This window comes from Aphelocoma coerulescens, chromosome 8, assembly GCF_041296385.1.
Source record: "Aphelocoma coerulescens isolate FSJ_1873_10779 chromosome 8, UR_Acoe_1.0, whole genome shotgun sequence".
NCBI classification, from domain to species: domain Eukaryota; kingdom Metazoa; phylum Chordata; class Aves; order Passeriformes; family Corvidae; genus Aphelocoma; species Aphelocoma coerulescens.
In genome coordinates this window covers 2610396-2637796 of record NC_091022.1, presented here as the reverse complement: position 1 = coordinate 2637796, position 27401 = coordinate 2610396, and the positions used below count along the sequence as shown (strand labels likewise).

Here is a 27401-nt window from a genome sequence, read left to right as displayed (position 1 = left end):
ATGTCTGCTGATGCCATGCCATTACCGTGTAATCAGCAGAAGTGTGTTGGAAAAACACCAATCAGTGACTTCACAAAAAAGCCACAGTCAATCAGGTAGAGAACAGAAGCATAAAACCCCAATTATATGTTCATGAGTAAAGGTATGAAATGGACACATTTTCGCTGGTAATTAGAAAGTCCTGAATTCTTGGTCATGGCACTAACAGCTTGTAACTGTCTCCTTGCCAAATGTAAATTTAGTATAATGAACTGCTGCCTGTTGAAGTGCAGGCTAACAGGTGAGTATTTGCAATGGCAGGCATATTGTTTGGCTTTCCTTTTAAAAAGAAGTTGTCTTTGCTCATAGCAATCTAGGTATACACCCCGTCTGACACATATTTTTTAGGCTATATTTTAAAGTAAATGGTTTACATGATGATGCAGTAAGATTATGTAGTGAACAAAAACAAAGTTAGTGCATCCATCCTTTTTCACCCTAAGCTGGCTGCTGAATAATGGTGCATGGATTCTCACTGACCCCAAGGAGAAACGCAGTGCCCAAGCTGTTGGGAAAAGCATTGGGCAGATAAAGGCTATTTCCACATTTTTTGCTAGTGTCTGCTTCAGCATTCATAGATTTTTTACCTTTTAGAGCTATTACACGTCTTTGTAGTTTACATGTACTAGATCTAGCATGTATTGCTTTAATGCCATCATAACAGATTAGAAGTTGGGATCTACTCAGGCTTCAATTAGTCTCAGAAGAAGCAACGTTGATTCTTTGAATTATATTCTTTGAAGTTAGAATGATACTTACATTCACTTTAATGTTCCATTTTGCCAATTAAAGTGAGCTATACTGTTAGTCCCTCTTCTGGTGCATTAGTACAAATCAAAGCTTTATTCTCTTTCTGTTTCAGACCACCTACAACTCTTCCAAAGGCATGGGGAAATGTAGATTCAAGTTCAGCTGAGAAAGTCAGAGGCCTACCTGATGTCATTGGTAAAACTGGTTTCCCTTAATGCCATCCATTTTAATTTGCATTTGTAGGAGACGTGGTACGTGTAAGGGTTTCAGCTGAACCAGGTATAAAGTTGTGCTGGTTTGAAAGTAAACCAGTGGGAGAAATCAACCCCACACAAATACCTCGTGAGGGATTTCAGATTGCAGTTACAATTTAATAGAAAGATTACAATAAATGCAATGATACAGAAAACCTGGTTTAAAACCACAAAGTCAGAGGACAGCCTGGCACCCTGCTGGTCAGGGTGGTGACACAGTCCGATTAAGCAGTGGTTGCAGTCCTGTCAAAAGCAGTGGTCTTGTGGAAGTTCAGGTCCTCCTCTGGATGTCCAGTGGTGTCCCAAGTCCCCAGACTGCCTAGACGATATAAGGTAGGGGTCAGGTGGTACATCCCCAGGGCAGGGAGTTTCACAATGGAATGATGTAATCCCATGAGTTACAGAATATTTTTGGAGTCCCTGATAGTTGTTGCAGCTGCCTGTTCTGCTGGTGCATATTCAGTTCATTATAGCCCATTAGCAGAGATGACCCTCTCAGGATGGGTGGTGCTGCTGCTTCCCCGGCTGAGTCATTGTAAAGATAAAGAAACACTTGCAGGGTTTGCCTCTTCTCATTTTATCGCCCAGATTGTATCCTGGGGGGTCAGGTGTGCACTGAAAACAACCCATCATTAAGAGTTCATCACAAAATGAACACATGTAGAGGGGAGTAGGATACACAGTGTGGTTACAACCACATGGCACTCTTTCTCTTGCAGACAAAAATGAAGCTCAGAAATGACCTGACACATTTTTGATGATTTGTAGGTGATTTTGAAGATGAAGAGTCTTCCAATAGAAAAAAAGAAACAGTTGTGAAATTGTCAATCACAGGTTATGTTTAGATAACAAATTCCAGTTCTGATGTAAGCAGATCTCATTCCTGAAATGATGCAATTTTTTTACATCATGCCTGAGCTTAATTGATAGTTCCATGCTATGCCTGAGCTTAGTTGATAGTTCCATGCTACTATCCTTCTGAAAATCAGAAGTTAATAAAGGAAATTTTAAAACACACTCCGGTATTTTTAACCTCCATTTGCTAAGATTGCACTTCCAATGGAAAGATGTTGCACACTGTTGCACAAAAACTGCAGCAGTCATAGTGTAGATTTAGGGATTTATTATTCATGCATCCCATGTTCTGCAGCAACAGTTCCAGGCTACAGAATCCTCGTTTCTTTCTTGGCAGTTCCTGAGGAAGCAGGCAGCCATACATGGAGGTACCTGGCAGAACGGCGGCAAAAGCGGCACGATGGAGCAGTGGCCGAAATGCAGCAGGAGCTGGACTGCATTGGCAGCGTAAGGCAGGATTTTTTAATCCAGAGTCTAGAGTGCTCTTCTAAAGTCAGGGCCCAATAATTAAATGATCACACTGACCTCCCGTTTTAGGAGATGGAAGCCTCTGTTTTGAAGCTTCAGGAGTTCCTTCAGCGAAAAGTGATGGAGTCAGATAAAAAGAGTAAACTTCTGTTTGAAAAGATTGCGTCTGACATGGCTCTGGAAGGTTTCTCTTTTGAAGTAAGGCAGCTCAGAGCATTGGCTCAGCTTCAGTTACTTGTACCTGCTCTGTATAACACCTTCTTATGTCTCACTGGAGTCCTAAGTTGTTGTTTTTTTCCTTTTTAAAATTTTTTTTATAATATTCACTTTTCAGAGATTTAGAGTAGGATTTTTGTTGCAGGGTTTGGAAGAACTGTGGAATATGATCCACCAGGAATCCTCAAACAGAAAGAAGTGGGTTAGGGCAGTGGACGAATCCCTAAAGGAGATGGAAAGGAGTCGAGCCGTTAAAGTGAGCTGCTGAAGTCTTAATAACTCTTATTTAAGCATAAGATTATTATTTGCTGATAATGCTGGCTGCAGAGCAAAGAGTAGCTTGGTTCCACAGGAGTCAGAGGTCTGCCAGTAGTTCTGCTGTGTGGTGATTGCTTTCTTTTCACCAATAACTATTCACTCATTTTATGCCCACATAATCAGGAGAAGATACTTTTTCCCTAGTTTTAAGGTGTTTCTTTCTTTCACAATTATCTATACTAAAGGTGCAAGGAATATGTGAGCTGCTTTTATTTTCCTGGAGGGTTGTATAGGTCAAACTTTCATCTGGTCTGTTAGTTTTTGGGGGACGTACCTATTCTGCAGCTGAGAAGGAGCACAGGCATGACCTAGCTCAATTTTAGTTTGTGTTGGCTGGGTGTCAGAAGCAGATGTCTTGCAGTTTTGTAGTCTTCAGCCTAACCTATAAAAGTCATTGGACATCATAGGAAATGTTTGGATAAAAACAATGGATAGACCATGGAAGAGCTTGCTGCACTGTCCTTGTAGGCAAACAAAAGCTGTTTGTTCTACCCGTGCCAGTTTCTCCTCTCTTTGTAATGCAGGCATGATGAGTAGGTCCCCAAGTATCACCAGTAACCTTTCTGTTGGATTAGCTACAAAAAATGTCAGAGATGACCACATTTGCTTTAATTTTGTGTTCACTTAAAACAGGCACTGGTGGATTCCCTTCAGATACTTAAAAGGAAGTTGGTTTGTTTTTAAATTCATATTGCAGCCTGTCTGCAGAGCACTCAATATCACAGATATCAAAGAGAAATCAGTTGAGTAGTAACAAAGAGGAATGTTTTAGTTACTATTTTTATGAATTACTGAGAAAAATCAGTCTTTAAGGTAACTAAGATTAATATTTTAAAATTTACTTCTCAATCTGTGTATCAGCCAATTGAATTCATTTTAATGGAAAAATTGTCTTGTTCATGTCGTTTTTTAACTTGGGAAACTGATGTTTGAGTTACACTTTTTGTTATTGTTGCTTTTCTTTATTCTTTTATTGCACAGATAGCAGATGTACTGACCAAGTATACTGTGCAGCTGGAGGAGATTTCCTTCTTCTTGGCAGCTGATGTTCACAAGCTCATTAACGATAAGGCCATGGTAAATGTTTTTACCTGGGGCAAGATAGCAGACTGAATATTCCTAGAATGTCTGTTTTTCCCCACTGAAATTTGTTTTTTCTACCTACCAATCACTGAAATATGGAAGAGATTTCTACTTTGCAGGGTATTCTTTATCATTTGTGTTCTTTTCTCCCTCATTTTCCATAGAAGGCACAATTTTTTTTTTGCACGTTGTATGCTGCTTCTACTCCTGGTTTTATTTTTTAATACACAGACTATAAACAGAGCACTGTTGCGTAATGAGAGGGCAACTTCCAAGCTGCTCTTTAATCTAATGAAATCAGAGCTCAAGAAAGAAAAATTGCATCAACTGAAATGGCAAGAGAGAGTCAAGGACTGGAAGCTCATCCGAAAAAACCGTGTAGTTCAGAGTTTCAGGTCAGAAATTTTGCAGTCTTATTTTGGAGAATGAATAACACAAAGTGACTAGTGTTCACTTGTGGTTTCTATAAACAGTAATACTTTATCATTTTGTCCTTATACATATCATGTATGATATCACATATATCATGTGTCCATTATACATATTCTGTTTCCATCCTGCAGAGAATTTATGGCAAGTGAAGAAATACAGAATCCCCCAACTGTGGAAATGGAAATGGAAAATATGATAAAGGAGCAGATTGTACTTAGTGAACAGAGACTGAGGGTTTTGCAGCACATTGGGTATGGCAAAAGAGGGTAGAGCATAAAGGAAAGCAATTCTTTCTGGAGTTAATGAGGGACTTGGCTACAAACTGCACTTTGCTTCCTGTCAACGTGTGGTTGTTAAATTCAGCACTAAGTCAGGGTCTAAACCTATTTTTGCACAGCTCTTTTTAATGGAAAAAATGCATTATTGATTTTCAGTGCACCAGCTACACTAAATAGGTGGTGATTGAGGGCTAAAAATGCAGGAATGCAAAAGTAATTCTTACTGACATTTGAAACATGGTAGAAATGGGCAGACAAAGATGGGTGGAGGACTAGAAGTTGGTGCTTTTGTCGAAGCATTGTTTCTCCCTGGGATTTCATTTGTCTAATAAATTAAGAGAGGAGTCTGGATAGAAATCTAACACTGCTGTATTTGAATATCCACCCTGCAAACAAGAAGCATTTTTGGGTGCAATGCATTACAATATTTGCAGGGAGATTTTTAAAATGGATGTAGGAACGAGGTAGATTACAGTTAGTTGCTTGTTGGGCAGTAAACAGTTGGCCTCAAACAACAGTAGTCTCTTTGGTTAATTTTCGTTGCCGAGACGGCTGTAAATAAAATAAAGCACAGTAGTATGGCTACTCATGCATAATTTTATACTTTAAGTACTGACTGATTTGTATTTTAAAATACCTGACTCTTTTTTTCCTACTTTGATAGCACCTTGTTGCCTCCAACACATACAAAATCGGAGATAAATGAGTGGTACAGAACTCTGGAGAATTTAAACAAAAGTATAGGTAAGTTGGGAAACAGTCTGGAATTCAAGCAATACTTTCTTCTTTCCAGGTAACAATGAGGCAGGAAGTTGCTTTGAAAGTGCATGTTTGCTCTATTCTTTGTTCTGTGTGTTCCCTCATACCCCCTCAGTTGCTTTGAGGTTGCAGTAGGACCCAAAGAAGCTGCCTATGACATCACTTTCCTTTGGCCAGTACAGACACTTGTGCATGGTGAGATCCAGCAGGAACTGGCTTGCTTAGAATTAACCTGGGGGAAATAGAAGGTTAATTTTGACATGGATCAGTTCTCAGTCACACAAAAATACTCCATTTTAACTCTTGGAGAAGAAGATGGGAAGCTCTGGAGATACTTCCTTTCTCTTTATCCTGTAGTGTGCCTTCCCTGTGTGTGTCTGCCTTCTCTTGCTGCAGATCACATCCTGTTGTGATGTTTGCAGCCTGTATGGTAGCAAAGAAGTTGGTAGCAATTGTAAATGACTTGCTGCTTTTAAGCATAATGATAAACAGCTTTGTATTAAAACTTCTTATTTGATTGGATGGTGGTGTCCCACAGGTGTGCAGACACTGCTGGGATCTGTTCCCTGTGCTGAGATTCAGCACAGGGCCTCTGTCATGTTTCCATTTCACACTGCACTGTGAAATATGGGAATCTGTGGTCTGTTCCATGTCATTCAGACACCTGTAATGTGGAATGCGTGGAGAAAATGCGTGTCCAGTATGAGCTGGTGCAGGGCAAATGTGAGGAAAAAGTGCAGATCTGCAAGGTGAGTGTCACATCTTTGGGTGTGATAGCCATGGTACAATTGTCATTACAGTAAAATGTGTCTGAGGATCCACCAAACATTGAGATAACAAGTGAAATTACTTTTTAACCTTTCTCTTATTCTGTTAAAAAAGTAACCATCCATTTGGTTTCACAGTAGTGTTCTGTATTTGTACTTGAACTGTGTAAAAGCTGTACCAAATGCTGGTAATGAAGGGAGTGCTGTCTTACATTTATATGGAGGATGCAAGGACCCTCAGCCTTTGTGCTAAATCTGTTGTGTCTTGGGAAAGAAATTCTACCTCTCTGCCTTAATTTCTCCCTTAGTATCCAATGGAATTGTATTGTTTACTAACAGAATGTGGGGTCTAGGAGGCTGAATCTTTGTCTGTCCATCACAAGAGAAGAAACACTAAGTTTAGCCATGCTCTGTGAAAGCCATGCAGTGTTTGTTACATGCATGTCAATAATTCACTGTTCTTTTCATTTAGAGGAGCCTGTTGGATATGAACATTGGCCTAGGAGAAGATGTTGAAATTGTGTATTGCGACATGCTTCAGATGACTAAGAAACTAAAACACAGGTTTGAAGAAGAACTGGAGCACATGGGTGTATGTTTATTGCATTTACTTCTATCACTCCCTGGGATTAGTGTGTTTTTCCTGTGCTTCCACATGCAATGCCTTCTGCATTGTGGGCTACTGATGTCACACTGGAAAGACATCCATAGTGTGACTAAACACTACAAAGAAACAAAGTTTGGTGTAATTCACACAGAAGAGTTCATAACTACTGTGTTTATTATTCCTAATATAAATATATTGTATTTTTATTATCATTTATAGCTGAAATATATGTGATAGAGATGAATAACACATGGCCCAATCCCAAATTTCTTCCAATCTGATCTTTTGTGATTCTATGCATAAGAATGACTGGGAAGTTGTACCTAAAGTGATAGATTGCAGAATGTGATTCTGTGCTTTACAGTGCCACAATAAACAGAAGTTTTGATAACTCTCACTTGTAGAATAAAAATCCATTCTTACCCAGTTTACTTGGATTTCTTTTTTTACTCTCCAGATAGAAGACACTGTGTTGAATACTGGTCGTGTAATTCCAGGCAGCCTTTTATCATGTTACATATCCTCTTCCTCATTCATTTCACCTTCCAGCAGTTTAAAAATAACTTGTTCACTTGAATGTTTTTTCTTTAGAGTGATTTTAAGGAGATGGCTAAACAGCACAAGCAGCATTGTCAAGGCTTGTACAGCTATGTTGAGGAGGCCATGAGTCTCTGGGATGTCCATCAACTCCAACTGTCCCAGCAGGAAGATGTGCTTCAGAAGAAAGTAGATGAATACAGATGGGAACAGGATGACATAATACAGGTATAAACATAAAAGCAAGGATGTGGTATAATGTAAAGAAAGGACTTCTTAAAGCAAAGAACCCTCTGGAATATGATGCCTTTCCTGGTCTTAAAATCCAGGAGTCAAACATGGTTAGAAGGGAAAAGGGATTTTACCTTGGTATTTATTTTAAGGATCCTTAGGTGCACATGTCCCGGTCAAAAGCACCTCCATGCACACCACAATGCACTCCCACAAAAGATCTGGTCTAACATTATAGGTGTTACTAATTAGCAGATCTATCAAAGATTCCCCAATGAGAGGCTCAAGTGAGCCCCCCTCCCCAAGGAACCTTCCCCTGGATGGTTCTATCTTGGTTTACAGAATGTGTTCTGGAGAGGACTTGGGGTCTGGGGCACACTGATCCCTGGCTACGAAGCTTCTAAAATGTTTAGTCTCCTAGCTGAACAAACAAGTCCAAGAATGTAGGCAAAAAGCACTAAGAATACAGAAGTTGTAAAAAGGTATAACAGGGGCATAAAAGAAAAGGCATAAAATCATCATGGCACCAAATATAGCTGCTATAAAATTAAAAATGTAATCTGTGACTTTTATATTGGAATTTCTACTTTTCAGTTTCATTCTGTCAGGTGCATTTTTGCTAACTGCTTGATTCACACTGAATGGACAGTCCTGTCTTATTCTTGATATGGCAACAGTGATAAAGATCACTGTTACTTCCTGTATAAAGTGGCTGCAAGTTGCTATTATGAGATCTTGTGCAGGTGTAGAGTCTGGTTGGATGTGAAGTTCTCATAGTTACCACAACCAACTAGGGGTGGCAATGTCAGAGATGTTCATTATCTAGGAAGATCTTCCTAGGTGATGAGTTTTGCCAAGGTAGCTTCCCTTCTTGGTGTAACATATATGTACATAATTAAATTATTTGAATCCTAAATATTTATGGAGGTTTTAGTAGATACTAAACCATTTTTACTGGCTTTTTTATGTGGCTTTAGATGATGAAAGATGATCTGGATATAATTCTGGAAAAAATGAAAATGGCAAGCTGTGAAGAAGAGCTGGAGGAATATTTGGAGAATGCCCTTTTTTCTTTAAATGAAATTAGAACTAGGTATGAATTTTGTGTTGTAAACTTAAAAAGTAAAGCATATTTTAACATTGGTTGTACTACTTGGGCCTTGTTTATGCTGTCCTGTGAAGGTGTGGACAAAGACTGTTTTTTACTTCATGTGAGAATGTAAAATAATGTACTTACTGAATGAGGTTAAGGCAAATAATACCCACAGTTTAGGAATAGGACAAAGGAAGACTGCTATCATTCAAAAACCATTCCACATCAGGATTCCTGTGCATACCATTACATCCATGCCTTATTCAGAAGGTAAAAGTAGTAGTTGAATCACAGGAATCAGAGGCTGGTCTGCACCATCACCTCTGCACTCAGATTTGATCTCATTCAAAGCTGCAAGGGCTAAGATCTTTGAGATAGCCAAAGTGTTTATTTTGGTAAGCTCTCTGTTGCCCTTCTCATGATTAGGCATTTGTAACTTTAAAAACCATATAAAAATTAGTACAATACCACTCTCCTTGCTGAAGACCTTAGCAGCAGGTGTGAAGCCTGAGAGGAAGCAGCTCTGTTCTCATACCCAGGAGGTTTTTTCTGTCTGTTAGATCAGAGGCACATTAGAAGAGCAATATGGACCTGAGGAGCAGATGCACACAGTGGGATTGTGGTTAGAGCTGTGCCTTTGGTACTCTTAATACTCATTCAAACAATTCAAAAAAAGCCAGAGGTAACAGACTGAGTGAAAATACAATGCCAGGTTGCAGAGACAGAATGTAACCTATCTGAACACATACATTAATTCCCCAGAATTATCTTTGTTTAGGAGACGCAGCACATGTAAATGTAAATGAAAACAAGTGTGAACATTGATTTTTCTTGAATCAAGACTCAGCTTGAACTGTTAGTTTTTATTTTCAAGTAAAAGGAAAATAAACCAGAAAGGCTCAGTCACAGCTGAGCACAGTGCAGAACTAACATGGAAGACAGTAAATTGACCTCTCCTATGTAAGCAGAGTGTTTGAATGGTTCCCCGTCCAAAAGGAAGGATGTAAAAGGCTTTATTGTAAATATTTCTTAACTTTTGTGCATTTATTTATTTGTAATGATCTAATCTCTAACAAGCCAGGATGTGATTGTATTCAGTATAAACAGATCAATGGCAATGTTTAGCCTAAAGGTTTTATGAGATTGATCAGAAAGTTAGATTTAGATTTAAAGGCACTGTAGTCATACTTAATTTTATTTCTATACATACTTGAGTCTTCTAAACAGTGACCTTAAATTTGACAGGAATGAGACACTCAAGCAAATTTTAATGGATGAAGTAATGGCTTACCCAAAAGCTATTTTGTGGGAATTGATTTCTTACAGTATATCCATCAGCCAGCATTTTAGTGTGAAGGAAATCTTCAAACAGGTAAAAAGAAAATTTCTCCTTGTTTAAAACCTTAGTGGTGTATTAATTTTTTGTGTTAGAGAAAATTTACATTACCTTTAAAATTCAGATTATATAAAGTATTGTTTCAGCCATTGAATAAAGTGCTTTTGGTGGAGATAGCAGAGGGAGACAAAAATATTTCTCAATCCCACACTTTTCACTCTGTCCTTGTTACAAATGGCATTTTAGCAAATTCCTTTGCCTTTTGAACAGAAAACTACAAGGTAACAGACTTACAGTAATCAGTTTGAGTGTTACAGGTTCTTGAGGTAGTAAGTGATCTATTCAAGACTATTCTATCTTAGTGAAATAGATACATTTTGAGAAGGGATATGGACTTCTTATAAGAAAGCAAATCCATATTTTAAAATGGTGTGGCAGGTGTTTGTTGTTGTTTTGCTTTTAGAACTTGCAAGGCCAGATAGACTCCACAGTTCAAGATCAAAATAATACCTCAACAGTCCAAACAGGTATTTTTGCTTGGTTGTTTTTCAATCTTCATTTCTTTGCCTTGTAACCAGTAGAACTCTGCTTTAACTGTAAATAACCTAGTTGAGGCTTCAGGAGCTGAACATATGGTGGAGCAGAGAGCTGAGAGCATTGGGAAGGAGAGGAAAATCCTAGAGTATCCTGAGTTGGAAGGGTCCCATAGGGATCATGAAAGTCCAACTCTTGGCCCTGCACAGGACACCCCAACAATCCCACCCTGTGCCTGGGAGTGTTGTCCAAACCCTTCTTGAGCTCTGGCAGCCTTGGGGCTGTGCCCATTCCCTGGGGAGCCTGGGCAGTGCCCCAGCACCCTCTGGGAGGAGAATCTTTTCCTAATATCCAGTCTAATCCTCCCCTGGCTCAGCTCCAGCCATTCCCTTGGGTCCTGTCCCTGGTCACAGAGAGCAGAGATCAAAGCTGCCCCTCTGCTGCCCCTTTAGAGGAGCTGCAGCCCCCAGTAAGGTGTGACCTCAGTCTCCTCTCCTCCAGCTGAGCAGACCAAATGCCCTCCCTTGTATGGCTTCTCCTCCAGACCCTTCACTATCTCTGTGTCCCTCCTGTGGACATTCTCTAATAGCTTTAGATCTTCCTGATATTGTGGCATCCAAAATTGCCCCCAGGGCTCGAAGCAAGGTCATCCCAGCCCAGAGCAGAGCAGGACAATCTCTCTCAACTGGTGCCAGAAGATAGGGACAGCTGTCAAAAACCAGCTGGAGAAACAAACCCAACTGAGAATCACATCATCTTGGCACAGGAAATTGAAGGAACAGAGGAAGAAGATGGGGTGAGTATTCCTCATAAAAGTAAAGAAAATGAGCATGCAGAGCAAGCAGTAAGCATTATGCAGGTAAGTGAGCAAGAGAATAAGTTTGAAGGTGAAGGCAGTCTTGTCCAAAATAAGGAGGAATAGGAAGTCTTTTTGCTGAGAATGAGTAGAAAGTCCTTTTTTGCTTAGTCTTGCTTACAAAGCACACTAGATCCTTACAAAGGGCTCTAGATCCTTTTATGGGAAAACAGTGTGTATAAAACAGTTCACAACCATTCTTTTTGATCTACTTTTAACCTTGTAGAAACCCTTAGCATAGATTTTTTTTTTAAATCTGTCTTTCATCACAGTGTTCTCAGCCCATGTTGAATGATTGAAGCTGTGTTTGTACCTAAGTTTTAAGTTTTCAGTTTCCACAAATTTATTACCATAACAAAAACCTTTTAAAACATTGTCGACTCTGCCTATGTCTAGCTAGCATATATAAATGTATAAATATTGCCAGCACTGTGTAAATGTCCAAATTGAGAATGAGAACATTATTATTATGTATTATATAATATTATTATATATTATGTATATTAATCTCCCTAGGATTCTTACAGTAGCTCGTGCACTGCTGATTCTGTGCTGATACCTTTAAAGGTAACGTGATGATTTCCAACTCTTTCCCAGTCAGTGGCCAAGAGCAGCAAGGCAGAAAGGGCTGAAATTGCCATGGAGTCTTTTTCCACTGCTAGAGGAAACACTTACACTGTTCTTGGAGTTGAAGAGGCAGGAAAAACTGACAGCACAGAGAGCAATTTTACAAAATATGAAGAAGAAGAATCACTTCCTATGTACCTGAAATATGTGCTTCTCACAGAAACTATGTTTGTCAAGCTGAAGAAAAGGTGAGTAGCAAACAATTTCTGTTCTTTCTTTCTCTTATTTAATAGACAAATTTCAGCTGTTTAGAAGAAACATTAGACTATAGAGGCAAAAGTTATCTAGTTACTGTTATATAATTAGATATTTATATAGTTGGAGATTTAATTATAAAATTATGATCGTAAAATTAGTGTGTTATTCCACTTTTTTAATTGATACAAATAGAAGAAAATGTTTATATTGCTTTGTATCCATGGGCTGTCAAAGTACCACAAAAACATTTACCTTTACAGAACATTCATATTTTATGAAAAATTACTTAGTGAGAAAATATATTACAGAAAGACAAGTAATTTGCCCAAATTCCCTGCAGAGCCATGAAAGTAAAATGCCTGGTACTCAGTAGTATGCAGCTAGCTCAAAAATTCTACCAGTATTGTGCAAATGCTACTGAAACCATACCTTCCTATAGCCAGAAGTTAAATTCTTAGAAACAATATATTTAATAAATTCTTATTTATTATTTACTATTCTTCACTGTAATATTTCTTTTTCAATCATAGGGTTCGCCTCTGCTTTTTTGAACACTTGGAGAAATGGTTTGCAGAATCCTTGTCCAACTCCTATGTCTTTGTAGCTGCCAAGAAAGAGGAGCTGAATTCAATACTTCTGCTGCATCTTCAGATGCATCAACAAAAGCAGGAGGAGATACAGACAAATATCTACAATGCTCGAGCTGGTATTGACTTTTTTTGGTATTCTGAGCGTCATGTCTTCCTTTAGAGATGGTCCTAAGTGGGCCAAAATCTGTTTCAGCATTAGTTAACTCAGTAGTAGAGGACAATAGAAAGCAGCTGACTGTCCAGAAATTCCCAGTATATTATGTTACTCATATATTTTTTAAATTTCTTTTTTATTTTATTTATTTTAATTTTTAATTTATTATTTTTATTTATTTATTATTTATTTTCTATAGCTCTTCCTGGTTTGTGCTGTGTTACTTTTGGAAAAATAGACAGCAGTGCCTTGATTAACAACTGTTAATGTTAATCATGTTCAGCTGAAGATGTTGAACATTCTGTTGTCAATGTCTGCAAATTCTCATTCACCTTGACATTATTTAACAAGAGTTTGAGGTGTACGAAAAATATTTTAAAAGTGTTGCAGAAAAAGAAATTAGCAAGCTGGGAGAGCCAAAATGGCAGGGCCAGGCTTCTGAAAACATGAGAGGAAGGATTTAACTCTGTGAAATACCACTGAGCAGCTACAGAGCATCCTCCAATCAAAACTCTTTTGGCATGGGCAGTGTCAGGTTTTCATGGTGAGAAAAAAATATTTTAGACAGGTTTGTTGGTCTCTAACACATAAGCTAAAAAATTATTTTGGGGAACAGGCAAATAATTTTTCAATTTCCCTTTTTCTGCAAAGGGGACAGGTGCTTCTTTTGGCAGCTTTCTTGAGGTGATTGGCTGGCTCTTGATTTATCCAGCTATCATTCCAGAAGGGAGACCAAAACTGATTTTTTTGTTTCCCTCACAAAACCAGGAAAAGTGTATTTTCTTTTAAAAAATATAACCTTTAGTTTTATTACAAAACTGAGAACAGAGAGATAATATAGATGCCAGCAATAATAAAGGAAATAGAGGAAAAAGAATGCTTAGAGCAAACAAGAGACATTTGTGGTTTGAATGGGTTAGGAGCTGTTAAGGATATATGTCTTACACAGAAGAAAAGTCAAAGAAACCAAGTTGTATGTATTTAATTTGTATGTTTTAGCTACTGTGAGGTCTGGCTTTGTTTATTTTGCTGCTGCTGCTGATCACAGGTTGACTGGGCATTGTGATAGTTCACAGTAAAACAGGGAATAACGTCCCTGGTGTAAACTTCTTCTCTTCTCAGCAAAGCTGGTGCTTCACAAAGAGCATCTTGAGGGCCACTGTGCAGTGCTGGGAGAAGGCTTGAAAAAGGAGAAGGCTGAATTTCTCAGATTCTCAGACCAGCTAAATAACCTCAACACAAACTTCCATTCCCGAGTCCAGAACTTGGAGCATGACTTCCTCCACGCTCCTGTGACTGAGCAGTAAGTGTGCCACTGCTGATGCTGTCAACCTCCGTAGTTAAATACTCCTGATTGCTGCCTGAGATGTTTATGGTCTGCATTCTAAACCTGGTTTATATGTCATTGCTCTTCAATGAAGACTACTTCGTAAAACTTGAAAACATGGAAAGAATTTCATTCTCTTTCCCTGAAGAAATTAAAATCAAGATTGAACACATGGAAATGTCATCTCCTTTCAAAGCGCTGGCAGTTTTTAAGTAGAAAAGATGTTTCATCTGTTTAGGTTTTATCCAGTTTACTGAACGTGCACAGTAGTATCAGCTGACTCATTGGTTTTGAAGAAGAGTGCTCAGTAGTATCAGCTGTTGCTGGTGCCTTCTGTGGGTTTATCCAAACCGTCCCAGCTCAGGGTGTTGCTTTGAGAGTCATAAATCACTTCTGAGTCCTCACATTTTTTCATGTCTTTACAGCCAGCAGTTGCCGAATCATCATGTGTGTTCCTCTTCAGACATGCTTTCCCTGTCTTTTATTGTTTGCTGTTAGGTCAGCTTCTTCCAGCAACATTCTGCAATCAGAACTCCACAACCATCTGGAATCAATCAGGGTCACTGTGAGAAGTTACCAGCACCACTTGGAGGAAGCTTTAGGAAAATTAAGGAATTTGAATGTGGGTTTTCTCAAAAGTTGCAGGTATATAGATTTCGTGGAAGTGTTGTTTATAAATGGTGACCTATTTCTGGGAATCAGTGTTTGTTGCCTAGGCAGAACAGTAAAAGTAAAGTTTATTTTGTTATTCATCTAGCTTCCTATTTAAAAAAAGAAATTTATCTTGTTAAACCACAATTACGATACTGTTTTCATCACATTTGTGTTGATACATATGTTTCAGGGCTGTTTAGCTAAAATCATCTTGGAGAAAAAATGACTCACAGCCAGTTGCTTTTATGTTTGCTTTCAGATTATTTTCAGAGGCAGGTGACTTTTCTTCTGAGGAGGTAAATGTTTTCACCAAGTGTCTTCAGAAAGAAAGTAAGCAAATTGACTCCTTTGAAAGTTCAGTCAAGACAGATGTGAAGCAAATAGAATCGAGCTGCTTGGAGCAGGTAGGCAGAATTCCATTATTTCAAATGATGTTTTCTGTTGACATATTTGATGTGATTTGCACTCAGCCTGCTTTCAGAATAGAACTGTAAGACTGTTCTGTTTGGCAATTGCATGATGGAAAAAATTAGTAGAAATGGCAAGTTCTATCATTTAAGTTTTAAAAAGTGGAAAATTGTCTAGTCCTGTCTCTTGTTTCTGACATTCTTGAAGGCTACTGAACTTATCAAGAAGTATGGAAAAAAGTTTGCTTCTCTCTCTCTGAGTCAAGCCTTTATGGAGAAGGTCCATCAATCTTTGAGACAGCTACGACAGCAAATCAAATTAGAGGTACAAACAGAAACATCAGAACTTTGCTTAAATTCATTATAATAATTTTTCTTTCGTACCATTGAGGAGATTTTGGCTGAATTCAGAGTGGACAAATACTAAGTGATTTTTTTACATTAGTTTAAAACCTCTTTTCTGTCACTGTCAGCTGTAAAGTTTATTTTTAATACTGCTGCAGCTGTGCTGGAATACTGTGGCCTTGCAGCACACCAAGTATGTACATCTGAATCCACCAGTGTTTTTGTGTGGTGCAGCAAGTGACATGAAGCATTGCTTTTGTGAATTACTGTTTTAGCTTCTCCTCTTGAGTACCAAGCATTTTTAACCAGCTTTTATCAGTGGTTCTAATGGTTTGAAAGTGGAGCCTCTGAAACTCCTGTGAATGGGGACTTTACTTCTCCAGTATTTCCTTCTGCTTTAGGTAGCGAATTCCAATTTGCAGTCAGTCACATTAAAGTCTCACCTGGAAAAGCTCCAGAGGAAGAGAGATGCATTTGTTCATTCTACTGCAGAAAAAGAAGTAAGTTCTAATCAGCATGAAATGGTATTTAATTTGACTTGTTATTAGTTGTTATTGTTATTCATTTGCCTCACTGTGCATGTTTTTATAAACTAGTATTTTTGAGGAAGACTTACATTTCCTTATATTTGGGGCTGGGCAGGAACACAGAATTTTTGCTCAGAAACGTCCTTGTCCTGGATTCAGCTGGGATAGAGTTAATTTCTTCTCAGTAGCTGTTCCAGTGTTGTGTGTTGGATTCACAGTGAGAATGGTGTTGGTAACAGTTTTTGCTAAGTTGTGTTTATCCTAAGTCAAGGACTTTTTTTCCCTTGTCTCCTGCTCTGCCACTGAGGAGGTTCACAAAGGAGACTGGGAGGGAGCACAGCTGAGACAGGTGACCCAAACTGCCCAAAGGGATATTCCACCCCATGGAAGATCCTGTCCAGTCTATAAACTGGGGGAGTTGTCTGGAAGGGCCAGTCTGGGTTCAGGAAGGGGGGTCTGGCATCAGTCAGCAGGTGGTGAGCAATGGTATTGTGCATCACTTCTTTTTCACTTCTTCTTATCATTATTATTATTCCTACTATTATTATTATTATTATTTACCATTATCATTGTATTGTAATTTACTCTGAATTATTAAACTGTTCTTGTCTCAACTTACAAATTATCCTTTGATTCTCCTCCCCATTCCACCAGGGCAAGGAGGGAGAGAAGGAGGGTTGAGCTGTGTGGTGCTTAATTCCCAGCTGTGTTTAAAACCCCAGCAGTCCTTTTTGGACAGTCAGTACCTGTTTTCCTGTTTGTCTAACCAAAACCTCAGCCTCTTACACAATCTCATTGCTTCCATGTATGTGTACATAAACTGGTGACAGAATGGAGGCAAATAATGTTGTTTGCAAGAGTCAGCATGTTTGAAAAGGTTAGAATAGTTAGTTCAGTAAATACCATTTGTGTTACCATATCTTTCAGGCTTTAACTTCTGAAGAGTTGTATGATTTTGCCAGAGAGGTGTTGAAAGAGCTGAAAAAGAGGAGCCAGTATCTTGACTGCTTCTTAGTAAAAGCAATGATCCCACGTGCCACCGTAAGATAACATTCACATTCTCTGTATTTTATTTAATATTGAGAGAATTTTCATGTGGACATGTTTTATTGCCTTTCAGAATCTGTGCTTTGCATTTTCAATTGGAAAAAGGATCTGCATTATGCCAAGATGTCCAAGACACTGTAACATTAGGACAGCCTTTTTAAGAGGCTGAGTAAATCACCAAGTTTACAAAATGCTAAAGATACATGGTATTGCAATGAGTTGCTCAGTTCTTCATAAGAGTTTGTTTTTAAGGTGTAGCACTTATTCAGAGATAGATATTTCAAAGGTTTCTTTAAATAATTTTTAAAAATACCCCAAATGTGTCCTGAAGGGATTTTATCAAACAGGTTGTGTTTTCTTTCCTCCCTTTTCTGGCAAGTCTGTCTTTATTTTGTAATCTCAGTGGATCATCATTTTAAGATTATATCCTTAAATACTGTTTATGATGATTATGGAAACCTACTGTTAACTGCTTTGAAGTGTTTGAGAGCTGTATAGCTGTAACAGCATTGCTATTAGAATGACAAAAAATTTATTTCAGCCTGTGAAGCAAGATATTGTCTGTTTAGAAAATCTGCTTTAGTAGTCACTCATACATGGAATGCTTTCACCTACTACCTGCTGTGGTCTGCAGGGATTCATTTTTCTTCCCATTTCAGGAGGACTTCACCACTCTTGGCACAGATGGGACATTGCAAGAGGACTTCACCACTCTTGACAGGGATGGGATGTTACAAGATTCCATTGCTCCTGCCATTCAAAAAGAGAGTCTCAGAGATGAGAGCAAAAGGATGGTGATGGGACTGGATCCTGACAAGTTCCCTTTGTTAAATCCAAGCAGAATGGGTACATCAGTACTTGATGATTTGGCAATAACTGTTATCAGAAAATTAGCTGGGTAAGTACTTTGCCTAAAGGTATTTCTCTGTCCCTTGTGGTTTTTTATATTTTCTTTGCTACATATCCACTTCTCTCCATGAGGCTCATGATAACACTATAAGGGGCTTCACTACAATATTTTTAAAATTTGTATTCCAGAAGCATGTAAAGGTTCTCCTGAATTCATAGTTTGTAGCTTACCTTGTATGCCCAGAACTATTGAATAGATTGTTCATAGGTAATATTACTGCATATTTTCCGCTCAGTCTAACTTTAAAAATCAGTCTAGCTGAGACTGCTTTCTTTTTAAAAGCAAGATTTCTCAAAGCCCAAAATACCCCTTTGTGAGTAATAAGTGACATCTAGTATACAATGATAAATTTTAGGTATTTAATTTTTGTCCTCTAGAGCCTTATTTTAGTTGGAAGGTGATTACCTGCTACCTAGGTGACTGAATATACAAAGTGTAAAATGAAGAGAATGACAAATGTTTGATTTGCAAATACTATCTTAATGCAGTTTTGTTTGTAGAAATTCCAAAATTCCAGTTAAACAATCGGTTAGTCCCATGAAATTACTTCTATATACACAGTCAGTTGTAAAAGTAACCCTATCTGTTAAATATGATCTCAGAAATGTAACTCACTTAGCACATGATAGGGATAGAGAACTTGCCTAGTATAGAATATAAAATAACAGGATATTCAGTAGTCCTTAGCTCTTTTTTTTCTTTTTTTTTTCAGGTTTGACCCATTAAAAAAATCCCAAGACCTAAATCAGGGGAGAGGTGTGCCTGTATTTCTTCTAATATTTTCTTTTCATCTAAATTGTAGTTTCTGGCATTTTACTGCACAGCTCTAGCATGTTCCAGGCCAGTGGCTTCTATGCTAGGAACTCGGGGATAGTTGTGCTTCCCAGCTCTTTTCCTGGACATCTTTACTTACACTAAGATGATTTGGGGCTCCTAAAGCAAGGAAAGCCACAGAATAAGATCCTAATGTTATAAAAGTACTTGTGCTTGTGATAGCAAAAGGGAAATGGGGTTGAGAAAAGAAGTGGAGCAGAAATCATGAAACACATAGGGGATCAGGGATCCTTCTCACAGTGTGTGATCATCCACTCCAAGATGAGCACAGAGGTAACCCCAGATGCTCCCTGCCCCACGTTCCCATTTCCTCATCTCTCTTCTGCAGACCTTGACTCCTCCAGCCATTTCCAAAGCTATCCTCAATCTCTTCCACATTTGCAAGTCCCCATGACCACCAATGCTATGAATGTAGCCCATTCATTCTCCTTATGCACCTGCCTCCAATTTGCTTTAAATCTCCTCCCATCTACCATGTATTTTCTGTGACATTCCTGTGACTCATGCCCCAGCACGTAACCTTTATTGCTGTTGCCACTTCTGGGTTACTTCACACCTGTCTGACAGAAATGTTTGTTCCTGTAGTCATCCCCTACATATTGTAAGGAAACATTATAGAAATAAGAATATAAAATATATATACACACTTAAAAAGCACTTTAGTTGGCATCTATGCAATATTCTTCTTCTTTCCTTGTTAACTATAAGCAATTCTTCCTCCAGCAAAAAAGAAGAAGGTATCCAATGCACATTCTCAGAAGTCTGCAGTTCAGATCAGGAAGAAGTCATCTTGTGATGAAACAAAGCCAAAAAAAGGGTATGACCTCTAAAAAGAGGAATTCCACTTAAAATATTCCTGTGTAGGAATTTACCAAAGCTTTGTCTGTTCACTGGAAGATTCTTACTGCTTATTTGTATTAGCCTTCTTTCTTTCATCTACTGCTAATCATTTGGAATCTCTTACCTGTTTATGTCCACATGATCAGCTTTGTGGGTTTTTTTCCCCCAGATTTTGACTGGAAAAATACTATTCTTTTTCTATCTCATCTGCTGCTGTTTTGTATTTTGAAGTTGTTGCAATATAGACTAAGCCTTAAATCAATGTGGCTTAATTTTCAGGTGTGTCTAAATAGCTTGTCTTCAGCTTAGCCCACAGACGGATGAAACGAGCTACTGTAATAGTGAAAACAACAGAAAAGTTTTGAAAACTGAGAGTTTAGAAGAGAATTCCAAGAATCTTCTTCCATCAAAATACTGTATTTATATTGTCATGGTTTGGGAATGGTATTCCCCAATTTTGTGCTTGTACTGAAACACTCCAAACCATGCGCTGCTTGCTCACTCCCCTTTCCCTGCAGCAGCTGGAGAGGCAAATTGGAGGCACAAAAGGTGAAGATAAAGGTTGAGATAAGAACAATTTACTAGAAACAGCAATGAGATAAGAAAACAAACCATAACAGCAGCAGTGTTCTTAGCAAAGGTACAAGAGAGGCAAGTGGCTCACATGTGAGTGCTCACCACGAGGAAACCCCTGACTTACCCCACTGCCACCACATTCCCCAACAGCAGGGACTCTTCCACCCACCTCTGAAATGAGGAGAGGTGGTAGAGAACAACCTCCAGGTCCTGGCCATACCCGCTCCTGGCTACTGCAGGAATTAACCCTGTCCTGGCCAGAACCAGGACACATAGAGTACTAGTTCTAGAGTTACATTTTTTCGAATTTTTCTTCACTTTCATGTCTGTCATATGACTGACTAGCTCAAATCATCAGCCAGGGAAGGAAAACACTCGTGGATAGTTTCAAATTAATGTTTTTCCTTTCTAGTGAAAAGAAAGGCAGAAAATCTCTTTCCATGGAAGAGAGATCCCAGCTATTTGGAAAGAAGTCTACGAAGTCTAAGTGAGTCATATCTTTCCAGAACAAGAAGTTAATCTATAAAAACCCTCTATGTATGTATGTACACATGTATGTATCCATCTGTTGTGACCTATAGAGTTCACCATTGAATCTGGAGGTATTCAGCCTTGATATTTATAGGTCAAAGTGCTTACAGAACAGTTCTTCTTTGCAGCATAACAGTGAAGATAGAAGTCATCTGGTTCATTCTGCCTAATGTCTGAAGTGGGGTCTTACTGGAGCCCATTTAGTACATTTACAAGAAGTGGGTGGGGAATGTAAAATAGCCTCTCTTTCAATTATTTTCACATCTAAGAAGACCAATACATTTTACACCTTCATTCTTGTGCTCAGTGTTCCATTAATAGAAATAAACAAGGAGCAAACAGGTTCCATTCCCCTTCTCTAAGAAAATTATCATACTGTTTCTTGATCTGTGCAGCTACACTCTATAGAACTGAGATATTTTTTACATGCCACACAAAACTCTCAAATTAATGCCTAAGATGTTTAAGCATTTGGGGATTTTATTCCATATTGTGTTTCAAAATAATTCCAGTAAGCAGCTAGACCCACGTTCAGATATTTTTGCTTTATCTAAAATGCATGGTAAGCTCTTTGGGCACAGGAATTTGTCTAAGATTGGTTTTCTGTGACAATGATCTGGCAGTGCTCTCCAGTGAGCAATTACAATAGCTCCTTGTCCTGGCTGCATCTGAAGAGAATTTGTGTTAATGTGGGGGAAGGTTTTTAGGCATTTTGAGTATTGCTTTGTGTATGCTCTGAAAAATATACTAAAATTAGCCTGAGCAAAATACTTGAAAAACAGTGAATATCGCCAATTTAACAGAGTGATCATATTTTTAATTTTTTAAATTTTTTTTGGTTTTCAGTACTTTTAAGGGGACTGTTATGAATATTCTCTGGATGGGTAACAACACCTTGCTCTCCCTTGGTGAGGTAAGGAAATGTCATGTTCTTCAGTCACTTCTGCTTTCATAGGTCAGAGAAATAATTTGATTCTTTCAATGTTTGGCAGACTGTCCAAAAATTTTCCTTTCTTCTCCTGTTGTTATATACCTAGATGTGACATGTTTAAATGTGTTAGCGACCTTTTTTCTGGTTTATCTTTCCCTTCTGCAGGAGTTCTATGGAGGAAAGAAGAATCTTCAGATGAGAATGCCTGAAGATCTGCCAGAGACATTTGAACATTGGGCAGAAATGCTCAGACTGAAACTATTGGCATACCAAAGGCAGACAGATGATTACTACAATTTCTGTCTTGGAGGTAAATTCATTCAGTTAAGACTTCCATTTTCTTGTGTATGTAATTTTTCAGTATGTCAGCTGAAAATTGCAGTGACCAAGAATTATGTCATTGTCATTGAAAAACTGCAGTTGACTTTACTGGAAATTGAGGCAATATTATTTTTTATGTATTATCAGCTACAAAAAGTGTAGCAGAAGGGTACTTGACTAAGTTAGAAGACCTGTACAAAGTCACATCTTTGAGCAAGTGTATATTTCTCAAAGCATTGCACCTAGAAATAGGAATGTCAGGGACAGAATCTCTGTGAAAGAAAATTCCAGGCTCTTTGTGTCATATACACACCCTATCTTTTCCAAAAAGAATTTCGGGATCAGCTGACGTGGTTTGAGGAGGAGCTCTCTTCTGTTTCCCAACTGGTTGTGGAAAGTCTTTTAAAAGAACATGAGCAGAAACTCAGCTCTTTTACTGCTCATATTCAGCACCTCTTCAGCAGACAGCTGAAGGAGTGGGAGGATGTGAAGGTATGTATCATGGACATACTGGAATGCTTCTAGTGTAACCAATGCTAAATGCATCAGATTGATGAAATTTTATTGTTCTCATTCTCACTGTTTGCTTCATCACTCTCTGCTGAGCTGGCCACCTAGGTAGTTTCTGTGTGTGCAGTTAGTCTGCCTAGTTCTCCTGGAAGCTTTGTATTTTGTGGAACTCAGTCCCTTCTCTCCCAGCTTCCAGCACTGGGCTGCCTCTTTCTAATCTCCTCAGCTCTGCCTGTTATCTTACACTTGGATTGTCAACTCTGTAAGGGCTCTGACCTTGTGCTATGGCCAGACAGCTCCTACTGTATGGGTGCACTCCTTTGTAAGAACTGTGATGTAGAGATAATGAAATGCTGTTGTTTACTCTCATTCATAAAAGAGGCATATTTTGTCAAGTAATATCAGAACTGAGAATAGAATCCTAATGGAGATCATGCAGAAAATGCTAGTGTCTTGAGATTCTGTCTGAGTATTAAAAATCAGGTTAAAATTGTAATTAAAGAGATACAAAAAAATACCTTACTTACCACGTGGTAGAAGAGATGATTATTAGTTGAAAAAAAATCCCAGAGTGAGACCAGAGGCCAGCAGAGAGGCAATTTGGTGCATGTTGCATTGCAAAGCTTATATCCAGACTGCCAAGATGTAGCTCCATTTTTCTCATCTTTCTGAATACCTTTATAGGAAATGTTTGTGGTTTACTTCTTCCTTTTTATTACTCACAGTACATTCTTTACTGAAGGCATTTCTTTCTTATGTACTTGCTTAAAGACTATGCACCAGAGAAAATTACATTACTCCCTGGGACACCCAGATAACTCCCTTCAGCTGGAGGCTTTGTGCCAAGAGGAAATAAAAAGGCAAAAAGATCAAACTGATGGTGTTCACCTCAACACAAAGATGCTGCAGGTAATTGCAAAGCCCTTGCTTAATGTGAACTTAAAAGTTGCATTTGGAAAGGAGGGTGTATTTTGGTTGCATTTTTCCTCCCCATCCAAAGGAAACCTGAAAATTTTTTCAGTTTTAAGCAATCCTGTTCATATATTGCTAAACTTTCAAATGGTGTATTGTCAGCATTAGATCAATACAGACATAAATACATCTGCACACATACTATGGGTGCTTAGATTCATTGGGAACTTACTGATATTTTGTATCATTCATAGAACCTACTGGCTGACCATAATGGTGGCTAGGAATATTGGCTGTGGTGGTCACATCCTGTGGTTACCTCTCTTACTTCCAGACAACAGATGTCTGGAAGGGCTTCTTTTCTGTGCATTTCATTAGTGCAAGTAATTGACACCTTTCTACACAAGATTAACAACTGAAATAAGCTGAATTTACGGAAGAGATTCAGGAATCAAAATCCTTTTTCCCCTCCACCCTCTGGGTTTATTGAAGGTTGGTTCCCCAGCTTTAAAGCTCTTTGTTTACTTCTCTCAGGCCACTGACTCCAAATTCTACGCTGCCTGCAGAGTACATATATTTTTAATTCCTAAGCAGTGTCACCTTCTACTCCTAGCTCTGCATACAGACACAGAAACACAAATACTGTGTTTTAGAATAACACCTGGGCTAAGCACTTCCACCCAAAGTACCTGAATTCCAAAATGATCTTCTCTTTGCCTAGAAGCTGGTTTTATCACATTTAACCCAAATATGTAACTACTAGGTACCTGTACACAAAACTCTACAGTTTTTTTGAACTTTAGATAATCAGGCAGTGTTAAGAATACTGCAGAGACACTTTGAGACCCTTTTATGTGCAACTCTGAGCCTTATGTCTGTTATCTGCAGCTGCTCCAGAATTTCAGGGTTGGATATTTGTGTAGTCTTTCGGAGCCAAGTTAATAGGAGAGGAGATCCAGTTATCAAAGGAATTCCTCTCACTTGTCTCCAATGTCCCAACAGGATTGTGCTGCTGAGTGTGCTCAGAGCTTTTTTTCTGCCCTGGCTGCCCTCACTGAAAAGCTCCTCTTGGAACTAGATGAAACCATCACTGTTGATGACGTACAAGTAGCAGGTAAGAAAAGAAGAGATTGCTTGTTCAGGCCTCCTCTTCCTTCTCAAAGATTGCAGCAGTCTGTCCCTAGGACGAGGAGGCTTTGATATGCTCCAGTATTTTAAATTAAAAGATTTCTGTAATAAAGCACACAAAGCGATTTCTTGAGAGTGGAGAGCATCGAGCTGCACTGTTAATCCAAAACATTTGTATTCCTGACATTGTTTTGTTTCTGCTGACCGTATCTTCTATTACCTCCCAGAAACTGAAATACCTAGAGAGAAGATGTCAACTTTAATCCATCCTAAACAAGCTGGACTTCCTCTAGGAACCTCTGAAGTTCCACAGTTACTCAAACGAGGAAGGAGGTAGTATTTGGAGATACTGAACACTGTTCTGTCTAATTTCTCTGCTCTAAACTGATAACAGGCCCTGTCCTCATAGTTTTTTGCTGCACTTGTTGAAACTGCTGCTCATCATTAGTAATGTCATTGAACTAGTTATGGGGTAATTTGAGTGAATAATGATTTTAAAGAAAGAATAGCAATGGATCCAAATAAAAGTGAATTACATACAGTACTGTAAAACAATACCACGTCATTGCTCTGGCTATGCCCCTTGCCTGTCTTAGTTATCAGTTCAGTACATTCAGATCTATGAATAGTCTGTGTATTGTCATTCAGAAGAAATGAATTCTATGCTGTGGAGAGATCCTGATGCTTTAAAAGAAAAGGTGGTTGTACTAAACAAGTTTTTAGGGTAAACCTTTTGTGGAGAAAAAAAAATAACATTGATCTTTGGCCCCTTAGTAAAAGTAATGTGAATTAGTGTGATCTGTTTCCTTTTCTAACATTTTTCTCAGGTGTTGGTTGGTTGGTTGGTTTGGTTTTTTATAGGAGTTGGCCAGGAATACCTGAGACTACTCTTCCTGACGCTCCAGACTATACTCTTTGCAGAGGAACTGCATCAGTTTCAACTGCTAAGACTACCCTGGGCCATCTAGCAGTGGTGGATGCAAGACAAGCTGCATATAAGGTGGGTCTGTGGGGAAGGACTCTTGAGTGGGCTGCTGCTGTTATGGGTTTGGTTTTTTAAGAAGATGGTTATAGAATCTTAGTTATTTGTGTAAGTTTTTAATGTACACAGTGCTTTCAGATCTTAGAGCCGTATTATCCATGTGCAGAAATCCTTTCTCATGTCCATTTCTTTGTGATGCTGTCAGAAGCAGACAGGCTTGGTTTCTCAGGGAGTCTTCTCATTCAGAGACATGACAGAGGGGAACTGTTTCAGCAGAGAAGTGTGGATGGTGTCAGAAACAGGACACTGCTTTTTGGCAGCATCATAGTTCCAAAAGCAGCTGTGCCCCAGTGCCATTCCAGTCCTGCTTGTTTTCACTCACCTTTCTTTCTGAAGCCTACAATTTCAGCCTTAGATCACAAAAGCTGATTTCCCCACAAAAGATGAAGGGCTAGAAAATACTTCATACCTCTCTTATATCCAGAAAAATCACAGATGCCTGTTTCCACCATAAAAATGATCACTCTTTCTTCATTGAGTCTGTTAATGCAGACAACTCCAAGCCTTTGAATCACACAGACAATTGTTTTCAAAACAGCAGTGCTCAGCAGTTAGGAGGATATTTTTATGTTAAGTCACTTGGAAATGTGTTTAGGCATCTGACCTGGAAGTAATCATATTCCCACTGAACTAAATTAACTTTTTAAAAGTATCTGTTTTTAATAGGGGAATAGGGTAAAATACACTGTCAACAATGGCAAATGCCATCAGAGCTATCGATTTGCATGTGTGTTTTATGTATCTAGTTCTGGTGCCCAAGAACCTGGTTACAGCACAGATTTGAAGGGAATGTGGTTGTTTGGAAACAAATGGTTTAATACAAATGGTTGGATAAAAGGATTGGATACAGGATGCATGCCACAGGAATATTTTCCTGCATGTATGTTGCATTAAAAATACAGTACTTTATGTTTTGGAGCATGAACTCTTGAACAATATTAAAATGCCTTGAGGTTTTTATGGTAGTCTACAAGTTTCTGTCTAGAGGAAATAACTTTTTAGCAGCTTTGTAATAGTTCAGTTCATACTCATGAGTTAAGAAGCTCCAGCAAGAGCTCAAGTGCATCCTGTGTTCGAGATGCATACTTGGGTCTTGAGAGAGGGCAACTCCCTAATCTTAGGGAGTTCCATTAGGAGCTAATGGAAGTGAGATGAAGACCTTGCATTTTAGCAAAATTTAAATATTACTGGTAATTTAATTTCAGAAGTCTTTAAAAGGAACACAGCTAATAGTTAATTATTCATACAGTTCTATTGTCAGAGGCAAGAAATAAGTGGCCTCTATGTGGTCTTCTGACACAATGGATCTGGACCTGGATTTAGGCAAATAAAATTATATTTCATCACTACCAATTTTGTCCTTATACAGAAATACAAATGCAAACTTGAGCAGATGTTTGCCCAGATCAAGGAAGAAAGTGCAGCTCAGCTGCGGGCAATTCAGCGCTGGAACGATTGGTGGGAAGAATCCGTCCGGAAGATAAAGCTGCTCTACCTCTGAGATCAGCCAAATTCTGCTGAGCTTTGTTGGTGTAAATTGACATGTTTGTATGAATGTCACTGGTATTTTTCTTTTA

At 38.6% G+C, this 27401-nt stretch overlaps 1 protein-coding gene across 1 annotated transcript; it reads left to right on the top strand.

Moving 5' to 3' along the window:
* Positions 1-27401, top strand: CCDC180 (coiled-coil domain containing 180). The gene is made up of 36 exons (XM_069022928.1): positions 1-95; positions 902-984; positions 2236-2345; positions 2436-2564; positions 2728-2838; positions 3882-3977; positions 4215-4378; positions 4547-4666; positions 5358-5437; positions 6113-6201; positions 6692-6811; positions 7418-7591; positions 8572-8687; positions 9933-10059; positions 10487-10550; positions 11190-11416; positions 12011-12228; positions 12769-12944; positions 14105-14285; positions 14808-14954; positions 15223-15367; positions 15579-15695; positions 16117-16215; positions 17170-17283; positions 17949-18187; positions 18912-18955; positions 19757-19850; positions 20862-20936; positions 21827-21893; positions 22077-22221; positions 22564-22724; positions 23514-23651; positions 24657-24768; positions 25010-25115; positions 25644-25782; positions 27194-27401. The coding sequence occupies exons 1-36, from the start codon at positions 1-3 to the stop codon at positions 27323-27325; spliced, it is 4554 nt and encodes a 1517-aa protein (XP_068879029.1). The 3' UTR covers positions 27326-27401.

Bases quoted from the DNA above. Each gene is read 5' to 3' on its own strand.
- CCDC180 (XM_069022928.1), top strand. From the start codon at position 1: ATGTCTGCTGATGCCATGCCATTACCGTGTAATCAGCAGAAGTGTGTT. The intron at 6,812-7,417 runs GTATGTTTATTG...TTTTTTCTTTAG, and splicing joins AAGAACTGGAGCACATGGGT to AGTGATTTTAAGGAGATGGC. The intron at 22,725-23,513 runs GTATGTATCATG...ACTTGCTTAAAG, and splicing joins AGGAGTGGGAGGATGTGAAG to ACTATGCACCAGAGAAAATT.